At 38.6% G+C, this 15,450-nt stretch overlaps 1 protein-coding gene across 1 annotated transcript; it reads right to left on the reverse strand.

Moving 5' to 3' along the window:
- Window positions 1-3,347: 3,347 nt before the first annotated feature.
- Window positions 3,348-8,456, reverse strand: LOC138129294 (putative nuclease HARBI1). The gene has a single exon (XM_069045599.1). The coding sequence runs from the start codon at window positions 6,563-6,565 to the stop codon at window positions 5,420-5,422; it is 1,146 nt and encodes a 381-aa protein (XP_068901700.1). The 5' UTR covers window positions 6,566-8,456; the 3' UTR covers window positions 3,348-5,419.
- Window positions 8,457-15,450: the final 6,994 nt, after the last annotated feature.

Consider the following 15,450-nt stretch of genomic DNA (forward strand, 5'->3'; position numbering starts at 1 on the left):
CCGATTCGGATGTCCAGTGACGGTGATCTCGGGAATGGGACACAATACTCAGGCGGAACCTTTCGCACCCTCCTCCAGGAACTTGGGATTGTACATCGGCTGACACCGCCATATACGCCCCAGGCTAACCCCGTGGAAACGACGAACAAAACACTCAAGATCATGGTGAACTTTGGCCGCGAACTAGTGGCACCCAACGCCCGACACCCGAAAATGCCGACCGCCGAAGAGGTCAAAGAAGCTGACGACGCCGTTCACCACTCCGAGACCTTCGTCACCGGGAGTCGCGTTGTCACCCGGGAGACCGCGTTCTCAAACGGAACCACCCTCTGTCATCCGGTGCCGAAAGGTTTCGCGGCGAAGCTAGCCCCTAAATACTCCGGCCCGTACACCGTCACGAAAGTCCCCTCTCCAGTGGTGTACAACCTCCAATCCCCTTCCGGACAGAGGATCCTCAGAGCACACATCAAAGATCTGAAACCATACCGAGTGGCCGAACCCCCGATTGACTGTGCCAACATTTACAGGATGCCGAACCCACGAGCCCCACCGGCGCCAGCGGACTTGCCCAGTGCCAACCAGCAGCTGCGTCGACGACAGGCCGGCCAGGGTGAGCTGGCCCAAGCAGCCCGACGGGCTGCCCAACAGCTGCAGCAACGGTTCCGAAGGGCGCCGCAGACCCCCCAGGAGGGGAAGAGGAGGACGCGGACCCGCAAGAATGTCCGGAACGCACCGGCTCCCCCACGGACGAGCCCGACGCCAGTGGGCCCAACTGCCAGCGGGGAAACCCCCTCGCTCCCGCAGACCCGACCAGCCGCCTCAATACCGGATCGACGGCTCGGACAGGCGGGCCCTCCCTCGGGGGCCTGGGACTCCGCTAGACCTCACCGTCCGCAACCGACCACGTGGTCCAACGCCGCCGCTGCCGCCGCCCCGTGTTCCCGACAGGAGCCACGCCCCCAACAACAACAACACGCCACCGACCGGCCCGCCGGAAGAGCCGCCCACGGGCAGCCCGTCCAAACACACCCTGCAGCCGGCGGACCACCCCCCGAGAACGACCACCGCCCCAACGGCAACGACGGTAGCAGGCATAACAGCGCTGCCGCATCAGGCGTGTGTCCCGCCCGCCCCTCCGCGCACGCAATCGACGACCAATTCGCAGGGAGACCGACCGTGCCCAGGAGGGACGCGTCCCCGACGGCCCCGACGCCGGAAGGTGAAGCGAACCCGCACGGGGAAACGTATCCGCCAATATGTCCGGCCCGAAGGGACACCTCTGGCCTGGAAGCCAAGACCAACCCCCTCCCCGGACTCATTCATGGCTCCGGGACGAGTAACACTCCCGCAGGACGACGGAAGGTGCAGTGCTCGACTCGAGACGTGGTATCGAAAAATTTTCTTTTAGTTGTCCGACCGCCAAACCCCGCTCCAGTGCGCCGTGACCGATCCCCCCCGGACTTTACCAGGTGTGTGCCATTCAATCCCGGGAACACATCCGCCGGACCCCCCCGCCCCCTCCACAATGAAACCCCCAGACCGACAGCACGACTACACTCGTCTATCCGCAGGTACCTCCGCCGCCCAACAGAGTCCACACCATGGACCACCTCCTGGACTTAGAGTGGACGGTGGTGGACGAGATGGACGCCGCCCTCGCCGGAGTGGACAGTCCGGACCCCAGCCCGACAGCCCAGCCGTCCGTCCCCCGACCGGTCATACCGATAGAGCAGCCCCCGCCAGGAACACCCCAGCCCGGAGTCCCCACGAAGAGCCCCGGGGAACCACCGCCAGCAGCCGCAATGCAGCCGACGACACCGCCCGGGCCCAAACTCCAGCCCCGGACCGAACCGATGTCAAAGACACGTCCGAGGAAGTCTGCGACGGAGTGGAGCACGAGGAGTGGATGGCTCCCTCGGCCCGAGTCCTTATGCTGGAGGTGCGGCGTCCCCGGACACTTCCGCGGCGACTGCCGGACCCTCATGCTGCTATTCTGTTCGCGTAGTGGGACGATGGGGCTGCTGTTCCGAGACTGCCCCTGTCCGCAACCCCCGGCCGCCCCCCTAACGCGAGTCGCCGGCCCCCCCCACGCCGGAACACCCCAAACTCCCCGGAATGTCCAGCGACCCCGGAGCCAGCGCCGTGCCCGCTGTGCGGCCACCGCCGACGACAACGCCGCCGTCACCGTGGCTAACACAGACCAGACGACAACCCAAGAATTTATCTGTTATTCGCATCATTTAATCTAATAATTGTTTTAGTTTGGACAGCATTGTGCCCCCCCCGTTTTGTTAAGTTTCTGAAGCAGAGCCAGCACCTCCAGAGAAAACTTTTCCTGGAACAAAACCAACGCCTAATCCCGAACCTGGACCTGCTACCAGACCTCCTCATCCCAAACGACTCATAAAACGGCCGCGAATAAAATTGAGCCAACTGAAATGACAATTTTAACAGGAGAAATTAAAAACGGCAATATTAGATCGCAAAATAAAACAAATTGAATTAAAAAAAAAATAAAAATCGAATATGACCGATTGTTAAATAGAGTTTAACATTTATTAATTTTTTTTTTAATTAACGAGCAAATACAGTGGCAATTAATGCATTTCTAACAGCGTAATTCGGATTTTGTTCGTTTTCTTGTCTAGCGTTGTTTTCTGCAACATCCTCGTCCTCGTTCTCTTCATCCAATTCTATGTTTTCCTCAATGTCTAAAATATCGTTTTGTAATTTACTTCGTATCCCACCTCCACCCGGCGGCACGGCAATTTTGCCGGAGTACAAACACTATTACGGATAATAGTTATTATCAAGTAATAGTGCAGTGCTTATCAACATAATTACCGGCGTTTCGCCTCCACATTTTGACTTTTTTGTGTTTTATGTTCTGTGTCAATGTTAAGGAATTTCCTCACGATGTGACATGAGTATAATAATATACCTTTTTGAATTTCAACCACCAATGTGTTCTCTAAGTCCAAAATTTTTAAATTTTTAAAAAGAGATTGCGGTACTATTCCTGTTGCTGAAATTATAAATGGTAAAATCGAATTTTTTTCTGAACACCAAAGATTTCTCATAGCAACGGAGAGTTCTAAATATTTATTAATTTTTGTATTATACAGGGTGACTGACGAAAAACCTTTGACGCTGTATCTTACTTATTCTTTATCCGATTTGAATAAATGACACATCAAATGAAATAGTTCGAAAAACACTTCATTATTATCCTATTCGATATTTTTTTCGACATCTATTTTTTGACAGACGATAGCCAACTTTTTTTTTTTCAAATTACACTCTATATATTTTTTTATTCGTTCTTATAAAGAATCTTCTTCTGAATATTCTTACATTAAAAGAAAAACAAAAAATGTATTGTAAATGGAAAAAATTGAAAATCAAAAATCAAGTAATCAAATTTGTAAACACTACAAAATCTATTCTAGTTGCTCAAAATTTCCTCAATGCTGTTGCAGACACTATCGATACCTTCTAGAAATGCCCACCTTTGCATTCAGTAAAAAATTTCGTTTTTTTTTTTGACATACTCGCACTATCTTTTTTCTTAACTCTTTTTGGGTACCTGGTGGGGTCAAATAAACATTGTCTCGAAAGTTTCAAATGAATATAAAGAAATCCAATAGATTCAAATCTCCAAAAATGCCACACCACAGGTTAACACTAAATTGTCTTTGAAAATTTTCTTCCACAGCAACATTATATTATCAAACTGTTTTGACAAATGAATACTCAGAGCTTACTTAGACATTTGGAGCATTTAGAACAAACTTCTCTCTTGTTTATTTTGGTCACTTGATTTTTAAATTTTGTACATTTACTCTTTAATTTCTTGACTTTAGTATAGTTTTTTGCATTTTTATATTCAGAAGACAAATTTCTACAATACTCAATAAAAAAAAAATGTACAGTGCTATTTGAAAAAAAGAAGCTGATGTTCATCTGTCAAGAACTGAACGAAATATATTTTTTTTATTTGGTTGGTATTGAAGTGTTTTTAAAAGTGTCATTTATTCAAATCGGATAAAAAATAAAGCAAGATACAGCATCAAAGGTTTTTCGTCAGTCACCCTGTATGTCTGTGTTATATTGTGTGAATTTGGAACAGCTATATCTAAAAGATATGCTTGCTTTTGTTGTTTATTTAAAATAATAATGTCAGGAGGCCAATTCTTGACTTCAATCGCTAAAATGCGTATACTATAAATTGCGATCACACTTTAACGAATGATTAATTTTTGGTCAATTCTTGACGAGCATTCGCAATCTAATTAACGATGGGCGTTAACGAGCGTTCAATAGAAGTGGCAACAGGGTTCAAATTGATATCACCAAGGAAATGACAAGCAAAGTTATGTTTGAAATTTTGACGTTAGAGGTAAAATGGATTCAAAGGCATCAAAAGGGGGGGGGGGGGGTTGGGCAAAGGCTTCTGAAAAACAGAAGCAGATGCTTCTTGAAGGGATGAAATTGCGGCCGGAATTGTTAAGTGGAAAATTTTCAAATGCATTTACCCACCAGACGGCAATGGACCAGTGGAAAGAAATTGCCAACATATTAAATAGTATTCCAGGAGGTAGTAAAGACTGGAAAGGTTGGAGGAAGGTAGGTACATTACTCAATGGTAAATAAATAATGATTTTAGTTTGAAAAACTTCTCTGGACAGTTGATTTGTATTGATTAGAAATTTGAATTGAACAGTTTAATATCTTATTACAGGCGTGGCAGGACTTAAGATGTAGGACCAAATCTAAATTGGGTCAAAATAAAAAAAATGCAAGGAAAACTGGAGGAGGTTCTTCTGAGGAAATACCGATCTCCAGTATAGAGAACGATGTCCTAGATGTAATTAAAAAAGTGTCGGTAGGTGGCCACAATAACGCGGAATCAATTGTCGAATTTGAAGGAAATATTGGTTTGGAGGAGGAATCGGTTAGTTTGTCGCCTGTAGCTGTAGAAACTTCGGTGGTAGAAACTCTAGAGGAAGGCAACAAAAACTCAAAAAAACCAAAGTTAGATACAAGAGAGACATAAGAAAACTAGAAAAGTTAGCTATTTATCAAATTCGGCCGATGCTAGCTTAGAATACAAAAATTATTTGAAAATAAAATTTGAGTCCAAAGAAAAGTACTATGAAACAAAGTTGGAGTTACTGCGGAGAAGCGTAGAGGCAAAAGAAAGGCAGACTACAGCGCTGGAACGTATCAGCAATTCATTGGAACATGTTGTTGATCAGCGATTGTTGTTGTAGTTACCTACCTAATATAGATTGGAGCGTTCTTCTTACATGTTTTGTTGTATATTTATTAGTTAAATAAAGGAGTTTATAATATTACTTGTTCCTATACCTATTTGTTTATAATTATTCGAGTACATAAGGAATTTTTGTAATAAACTTTAGTTTACAAAATTGTTGAGAATTAAATGTCTTCTTGCTCTTCGTCCCTCTGCAAGTTCTGGATTAATTCTTCTATAGGCATTTCCTTCATTTTCATTATCATTTTCATCTGCATTTCCAGCCATCATACCAAAGTCAACGTCTCTCATGTCATTGTCATCTGGTACAGGAATATTATACTGAATGCACATGTTATGTAGAACTATACAAGCATTTATTATTTTACAGGCTTTAGCGGGTTTTACATGCAGAACTCTGTGCTTCAATAAATATCTAAACCTATTTTTGAGGACGCCATTACAACATCCAATTTTGCATCTCGTGTTTTTATGAGCCGTATTATAGTTGTATTCCGGAGTGCCTGGATCATAGTTCTCTTCGAGTAGAATCAGTAACCATGTCCTAAGAGGGTAGTCAGAATCTCCCAATAAGAAGTAATCCCTGTGACCCGCTGCATGCAAATTTCTTAAAAACGGTTGTACATTAGATCTTCCCCAAATATAGGCATCGTGTGTGCTTCCTGGAAATCTTGCATTTAGGTTAATAATTTCCAAATTTGCGTCACAGATTAATTGGACGTTAATTGAGTGGTAATTTTTTCTATTCACGTACAGATGTTCAGGATGTTCGGGATCATGGCCCGGTGGACATACTATAGCAACGTGGGTGCAGTCGATACACCCAATTACTCCAGGAAATCCATGTTTTTGTGAAAAATTTAATCTAACATTATTCAATTGTTCGAAGTTATTCGGGAAATGTACCCAGCGGTTAAATATCTCTGGATTATTTAAAGCATTCGTAACTTCTTTGATTGCACGACAAACAGATGGTTGGGAAACATCTAAGTATTTGCTACATCCAATAATTGGTTGATAGCTTCCACATGCATAAAAATTTAGGGCAACTAAAACTCTTGTTTGAATGTCGAGATCTGTTGCTCTTCGTTTTGGTCTCATAAAAGGTTCTAATGTTTCTATAAGAAACATGCACAGATTTTTTGATAAACGAAAATTCTTAATAAAATTTGCTTCCGACAATCCATGAAAGGGGTTATGTGGAGTACGCGGAACACGACAGTTTTCATTATTAATTTCTGCCACTTCCAAATTTTCACGCAATGGAATATTCATTAATTCATCCATGATGATTGTAAATATTTTATACCATGCAACTTTTGAACAGTCCTAATGGAGGATGATATTACATCGATGCATCTTTCACAAAATATACTTCTACATTAAACTGTCATTGTAATGAAAATACTAATAAAAGTGTGCTCGTTGAATAGCGAGCATTATTTAGCGATTATGCAGATTTGCGAGTGATCAAGAATTGATTTTTATAATAATCGCTAAAATTCGAACGATATGCAAACTAACGAGGGGTCAAGAATTGGTCTCCTGGTCTGTTATGCTGAATGTGAATGTCAGTTAAAACTGTCCGATCAAAATATAATTTGTAATTGTCATTTTCTAAACAACTTTCTGGTTTATAAATGTAATGTGGTTGTGTATCCTTTAATAAATTGAATTTAACTGCTAAATTGATGTGCAAGAAGAAATGATGTGTTCAATGGTTTCCCCTTCAGTTCCGCAAATCCTACATTTATCAATGATCGATTGTAAACCGCATATGAGTTTTTTATAATTTCTTGTATTTATAACACGATCTTGTATTGCAAATATAAAACCCTCAGTCTCAGGATGAATATTTGATTTTTTAAGCCATGCATGAGAAGCTTGAATATTAATTTCTGGTTGTTCTAGTTCTTTAAAATATCTCCCATTTTTACTTTTGACTTTTGTTTTATATTTGCTATAGTGTCAGGTATATTTGGCTCAACAATATCTGAAATTATATTATCACTTAAATTTAAAGGTGTGTAACCTTTATCCGCTGAAACCAAAGCATTAAAAAAAGTGTTATCACGAGCTCTATTGAGGAAATAATTTTTTAGTGAAGCAATTTGATTGTGTTGTAGAATTTCTAGATTTGAAAAACCCCTACCACCATTTTCGCGTGGTAAATTAAATCTTTCAATAGCAGATTTGGGGTGATGTTTACAAAATTTTGTAAAGAGAACTCTAGTTTGAATATTTATATTCTGTATATTAGTTTTGGACCATTTTATAACACCAAAAGAATAGGCCAACAATGGAACAGCATATGTATTAACTGCTTTAATTAAATTATTACCGTTTAATTTTGATTTTAAAATAGATTTAATTCTTAAATAAAATAGTTTTTCTAAATTTTCTTTTATAATTGAATGTTGAATATGATTTGATTGATTAATACCTAAACATCTATAAAATCCTCCTTTATTTACATTTTTAATGATTTCTCCTTCTTTAGTTATATATTCTAAATTTTCGTAACGACCGCGACATATTGATTGCGTTTTACACTTATCAATACCAAAACTCATGCCAATATCATTTACAAATATTCTGCAATACTCCACAGGCAACAATAATTTGGAGAACTGTATTTAGTTGACAACGCAAGACAAGGAAACCTGCGCTTTAATACACCAAAAAATCGTTCTATGGTGTTCCGTGTTAGAATGTGGGCTCGATTGTATGCCTCTTACTGGCATTTGCAGGGTGTAGCAACGGAGTTAATAGAAATGGTTTGCAGGGATACCCACTATCACCCAACAAAAAACTATTTCCATATTGACCAATGCGAAATTCAACTGGCAAAGGCGAATTGTTAAATATCGTACTATCATGTACTGATCCTGGCCATCGGGCTATAATATGAAGAAGTTTCAGCTTTGCATTACAAATTGCTTCCACGTTGATAGAAAAGTAACCTTTTCGATTCCGAAACAACTCGGCGTTTGCACCACCTGGTGATTGAATTTTTACATGGCTGCAATCAACGGCCCCTAAAACTCGAGGAAATTGACAAATTGCATAGAATCCAAACATTGTTTTTGACATTTCTTCATTTGTGGTTGGCATTTTAATATATTGGCTAGACAATCTTCCTAATTGCAGTGTAACCCGTTTTATAATTCGGGATACATTAGATTGGTTTATGTGAATATAATCACCAGTGAGCTGTTGAAATGCACCTGTCGCATAAAATCGCAGAGTTATCAATTGTAAGCGGGCATTAATCGATTTGTTGCGATTTGTTTTAGGTTCAATTGCCGGAGCTATTTCTTCGAGTAGGTTTGCCACTGTCATTTTACTAAGCCGAAATCTTTGCTTAAATTCCCGGTCATCTAACAATTCAAATGGGTCCTCTTTATTTCTAATGAAGCGAATGCGAACCCTTCTCTGAACACGACGACGCATCCTTGGAGATGCTTCTTCAATAGCTATTTACAATCGAGTGTGGGAAGTTACATTTTGCAGCGCGAAGTTTAATTTGAAGCACGACGCGCAGCGGAGTGTTTCATAAACTAAGCGCTGCAAAATGTTTCACAAGCAAGGTATGTACGAGAATGCTTTTTGGCCGACGTTTTTTAATTTAAAATGTTAAAAACAATTACTACTTTTCGAATTTTAATGGAACGCACCCAAGAATTGTCAGATGTAAGGCAGAACCGACAGATGGCGCTGCTATTTTCATTTCTTCATAGACAACACAGGTTTACTGTGTTGTCTATGCATTTCTTTTGGATTTTATTTTCTAAACTAATTGAATTCAAAATGTATACATATTGTTGAAACTTAGCTTCATTAAGTTAAAATTGTGTATTTCTTCTACGTTTCTTGAAGGTTAAAAACAAGGATTATTTACTTTGCCGCATAGTATGTGGGAAAAATTCACCGTCGCACAGTCGCTGTAAAAACAAACTTTCATGTGACGCGAACAGTGCGTGTTTGCAAAGTTTCCATCACAGGAGGCCAAAAAATCGCTTAAACTCGACAAATCCGAATCCATTTTAGCTGTTTTTTAAGATGAGTCAGCGATAATTACCTATTTGTTATATTTTTATTTACGACTTACCTGTAGAAAAAATATAAACGATACTAAAACACTTGTTTTCTTTGAAAATTTAACAAAAACACAAAATGTCAAATTATTAAATTGGTCAAGCTTCACCCATTAAGTTAATTCTCCGTCGAAGGGTTTTTGACAACTTGTTAAGACCGAAAACTCGTTTGTGCATACGAAAATAAGGTTAATTAAGGCTTGACAGACTGTTAACTTGACGAATTGTCTCTGTCAAAAATTTAACGATTCGTCAACGGAGGATTTAATTTAACAATTCGTTAATAGTCGACTCCATAAAGCCGAAAAATCCTCAGAAACAGCTCCGATTTTGATGATTTTTTTTTTTAATGTGTGTATTTATATATTATTTGAAATCAGAAACATTTGTTTAGGGCACGTAAATATTTATATTGTTTAAACTATAATTTGCTATTTATGGAAAAAAATCCGTTTTCCACGATATTTATTTCAAAGATTTTTTTATATGGAAACTGAAGTATAAAGAATAGTTGTTAAGTTAAAATTTCTACAATTTACAACAAAAAACATAATAAAAATGCAACATAAAGCCAAATACAGAGAACATTTTTTACCCATTCGTGTCTTTCTGAACAGCTTAAACAGTGACATAGTTGAATCAAACAGTGTAGTTGTTTTTAAAAATAAATTACAAAAATATCCTCTAGAACTTCATAGCCATAATTACAATTAAGTAGTGCTTATAGGCTGCCCGGCCGCGACTCGAACGGAGCAAACAGTGAAATAGTTGTTGGAAATCCTACACTAAAGCTTGCTAAGTTAATTTCTGGGAATAAAACAGGCTAATGCCTCTATTCCTCCAATTAATAATAATAATTATTATTATTATTTAAAAAAAGGGCTATATTCTATCTCGTGATTCGGAAGTCACGTTAAGCCATTGAGTTGGTCATCACGCCCCTCATAGATTTGTAAACTAGTCCTAGACTGTGTAACAACATTTTCAACATTATTAGTATTACATCTTAACCCGCCACCACCCGGCGGCACGGCAATTTTGCCGGAGTACATACACTATTACGGATAATACTATCAAGTAAGAGCCCGATTTCAAGTCAGGGTAACAAATAGGTGGTGCAGCGCAAATGTGTACCTATCTTTGTCCTACACATTAATTACTAATATGCGTCATCTTTCTCAAACTTGCAATTTTGTGCCGTTACCATGACAATACAAGTTGCAACTCAACTTGAAATCGGCCTCTAATAGTGCAGTGCTTATCAACATAATTACCGGCGTCTCGCCTCCACATTTTGACTTTTTTGTGTTTTATGTTCTGTGTCAATGTTAAGGAACTTCCTCACGATGTGACATGAGTATAATAATTATTATTTTTATTATTAATTGGAGGAATAAAGGCATTAGCCTGTTTTATTCCCAGAAATTAACTTAGCAAGCTTTAGTGTAGGATTTCCAACAGATGTATTTGCTCCGTTCGAGTCGTGGCTGGGCCAGAGGATATTTTTGTAATTTATTTTTAAAAACAACTACACTGTTTGATTCAACTATGTCATTGTTTAAGCTGTTCAGAAAGACACGAATGGGTAAAAAATGTTCTCTGCATTTGGCTTTATGTTGCATTTTTATTATGTTTTTTGTTGCAAAAATTGTTTTTTTTTACTAGAAATTTTAACTTAACAACTACTCTTTATACTTCAGTTTCCATATAAAAAAAATCTTTGAAATAAATATCGTGAAAAACGGATTTTTTTCCATAAATAGCAAATTATTGTTTAAACAAAATGTTTCTGATTTCAAATAATATATAAATACACACATTTAAAAAAAAAATCATCAAAATCGGAGCTGTTTCTGAGGATTAAGAAGTAAAAACCTTCATTGACTCGACTATAACGTTTGTGCATACGGGCATAAGTATTACCCACTCGAGCCACTCGAGGTAATAACCTACGAGGGCTTGCCCTCGTAGGTTACAAATACCTTTCCTGGGTAATATCTTAAATAACCCACTTATACCATAAATAACTATTGAGATCGCTTTGATTCAAAAAAATATTAGTGCAGTGAAAACAGTACACACTCATTTTGAGTCGTTTTACACAAAGTAAAGAACTAACTTTAATTATTGTTATTGACGATAACTAATTGCACAGATAATTATCCGCTTACAGTGTTGCGCATGCGCAAGCAATGGATTGTGTGCCTGCATTTACCGCCTCCTCGAATTTGCTTCTTCTGTAAACAACCTGTGCAAATCAAGAAGGAGTTTATCCGTAGTTTATTCTGGTTTATCGTTATCAACATGGCGAAAGGTACTGTTACGGTTTAAATTTCGCGGTAAATCGTAAATGCTAGAAGGTTCGTGAACGTTCCAGAACGGGCTCTCGGACCCCGTCTTCTGGTGCCGGCCGCGACAAATTTGCGAGAGGAAGGGCAAAAGAAAAAAAGGTGGAACGGACGCCATTTTTAGAGGTGCTCGACAAGGTTCTCGGTTTACATTTACGACCGAATCCGTCTGTGCGTGTTTGTGCTCAAAGGGGGAGATTAGGGGGTGTTTTCTCAGTGCAACAGGTGTTGGCGAACCCGTGGAGGAAGACCGAAGCGGCTGGAAAATCGTCCAGGAGGAGCTCCAACCATACGCTGCGGCGGATCTAGGCTTCCTTCACGCGTCAGCATATCTCACTTCGCCACCCTATTGGATTCCAAGCCCCAGACCCGGTGTAAGGAATTGTTCAATTTCACTTTCCTTCATTTTATATTTTTTTAAGTATTGCCTGGTAGAACCGGTACTTTTTGTGAATTTAAATTAGTGATTTAAGCGCCTTCTGCGTTTTACCTTTTTGATTTTCACCTTGTCTCATCACCTATTTCACTTTTAAGGACTTTGAATTTGTTTATTTTACCTTAGAGTCATTTAAGTTAACTTTAATTAATTGTATCGTTTTGAGATTAAGTTTTTTTCTCTTCAATTCATTAGGCTACACTGTATCGCCCGAAGTGGCATCTAGGTTATCCTTATCTTTATTTTAAAGTGTCACGCTGTATGTCCAGTAGTCGAGGATTAAACTGTGTAACCTATATCCGTGTTTCTCTGTAACACCTGGTATACCACCGTGCTTGTAATTCATCATTGTTTTCTTTAATCGTCTTGCTCTCGAGACGTTAGTGTGTGAGTGTGTGCCGGACTAGGAGACAATCAGTCACAAAAAAGCGTTATTTTAAATTTTCCCCAGAGTAAGTCGGGAAGTTTAATTTTACTCCAGTAAGGGTAAATAATAACGCAACAGTACCCATGCCGAAAACTGTAGAATAGTGAAAAAAACTTTTTTTGCAGACATAAATGCATTGAGAAAATCTCTTGTCGAAGTACAAGAACCTCGACAAGACAACCAAATCACCATGAAACTTGCCAGCGTACATGTGGTAACTTGTGACTGACAATACTACGCTAAGGTCAGTATCTCGAGCAAAGCAATTGTAATTGCTCCTTACGATGTAACAATTTGCGACTCATTTTCGCTCCGTGCATTTGAAGGGTTATCATGAAGTGGGGGGCAGAGCCATTAGGATGAACCTCTACAATAAAGGACATTATGTGTTACATTTACGGACAAAGCAACAGATGAATCGAGCATTGAAATGCATAAAAATACTTACCAGGTACATAACATTCTAACCTAATTAATCTAATTATTTAGGTGGTTTTTACAGTTCTGAGACAACATCAGGCTCTGTCACTACCGACTCTGCCAGATCCGATACATCTTAGTTCTATTAGAATAAACTGTCATGTATACATTTCATAAATATTTGGGTTTTTTTTAAATATATCTTTGAAACGTATTTGGACGTATTCATATGTGTGCTGAAGTGGCCCAACAGAAAAACCGGACAAAAAGGCGAATTTTAAGTGTTTTTGAAGGGTGAATTCGCTTCGCTCATGAGGACCTTGTTCGAATTTGTTAGGCCGAAATCGTATTTATATGTGTGCTGAAATGGCCCCAATAAAAAAACGACAAAAAAGCAAATTTTAACTTTTAACAAAGGTAGGTATTTTGAAAAACGGGTAGATTTGATAAAAAAAATGGTGTGTGCTGAAGGGGCCTTATATGTTTAATTTTTTTATTAAAATTTTGTTCAATGGATTGATTTCAAAAATCCTTAAAATTTGAACTGTTGTGCTAAATAGACCTACCAACATGACTTTCTATAGCATACCTCCTACCTTAAAAAACAGGACAGACTCATTGAAATTGAAATATCCTTTAAAATTAGGTCAAAATCTTTGAAAAATGTTAATTTTAATATATACCTTAAAAACAGGGCAAAATGAGTAAAAAAACAAAGTGTTCTGAAGGGGCCTTAATAGTAGTATTGATTTAATTTAAATTACACATGTAAACTTTAAGGTCAACATGAAGGTAAAAGATAAGGTGCTGGTTGACCCAGGGGCTCAAGAACTACAGCTAATCGCAATTAATATGTTAATGAAAACCGTAAACGTCTTTTTATTGTTATTATAATCTTACAAGTTATTTTTGTAGGTTAAAGGAATTGAATGGAAGTAGAAGAACCCTCGAATATAAATAATCCATCAACTTCATCATCTTCTACTAGTAACAATTTGTGTCAAAAATTGTTAATTCGTTGATTTGTGAGCAACCTAACGAGGCTATTTTACGACACACAAATTATACCGGGACATTTTTTTAACATTGAACATAGCCCATACTTATTCCCTATGTTCAGTTTTAAAAAACACAGGTCAATGCATGTATGTAATCACGTAACCAAGGTAACGAAAATAAGTACTTGACAGTTTAACAAAATGGTCAAGTTGTTTGAAGAAAAAATACACATAATGCAGTTATTGTATGCCAATCAGAGCATTAGAAATGTGCGTGACATTTCCAATGCAACACATGATTCCGATTCCATCAATCGGAACAATTTTTAACATTATTTCAAAATCTCTGGTGTTCAGTATAGTTGGTTACATAGCAACTCACAATGCATTGATCTGTGTTTTTTAAAATTGAACATAGGGAATAAGTATGGACTATGTTCAGAGTTAAAAAAATGTCCCGGTATAATCCGTCATGAAGGTGCTCAAAAAATTTACTGACAATTCCTTGCACATTTGCAACCGCTTATGGTTTAAGAATGTATCTCTTGATTAGGTACATTGATATTATCGATACTATATTACCAAATGTTTATACATACGTTCAAATAGTGCCATTGTATGTTTGACATGTAAAAAGTCATTATTGAAAAAATTATTCCGACTAATAGTTATTTGTATCACAGGGCCAGAAACTGCACGTTTGCGAGCATGAGTACGGTTTGCACTACGAGTCGATAGACGAGTATTGCAAATACGAATGCTCGCAAAACAGTTTCTGGACGTGTGATACACAAAATTTTTCGTGCCGACTTCTGCGGATTTTTGTTAAATGGAAGTTAAAGCACTTGTTTTAATAATTGGTATTAGGGATTTTTTTTGTGTTGGCAACACTTACATTTAAACATTTAAATTTTAAAATCAACATCGCTCTTGTTTCCTGACATTTATTAAATTTAATTAATTTGTTTTGTTTTTGACATTTTCCTGAAACATTTGTTGTAATAAATACACCAGCCCATATTCAAAAAGTGGCTCGAAACGTAATTTTAATTAATTAATTTTAGTTAAATATTGCTTTTTTGTAGTTTGTACGTTGTTATAAATAGAAAAATATTTTTAACGAGCCATCCACAGAACAAACATTGACGTTTGATAGAATTCTGATAACAAATGCCAACCGAAACCGATGACAACTCGAAATCCCTACTTTTAGCCAGACTAGGCCGGCTGTTTGTGTTTCTGGACGATTTCGAGATCTGTAATTTACCAAATTCCGGCCGGAGGCACGAAAATATGTTTATGCGCTGCCAAGCAATTTTGGCCGTTTTATTTACCTCATTAGAGTGCATAAAAGGGTAATTTATTGCTCTAAAGCATTGGCGTAATTTTTATGCTCTAAAGAAAATTCTATTACATGAAATTGCGTATTTCTTAATAAAGTAACAA

This window comes from Tenebrio molitor, chromosome 4 (genome assembly GCF_963966145.1).
Source record: "Tenebrio molitor chromosome 4, icTenMoli1.1, whole genome shotgun sequence".
Taxonomy (NCBI): domain Eukaryota; kingdom Metazoa; phylum Arthropoda; class Insecta; order Coleoptera; family Tenebrionidae; genus Tenebrio; species Tenebrio molitor.

What these genes read in the sequence shown, in the direction of transcription:
- LOC138129294 (XM_069045599.1), bottom strand. Translation starts at nt 6,565, where the DNA reads ATGGATGAATTAATGAATATTCCATTGCGTGAAAATTTGGAAGTGGCA.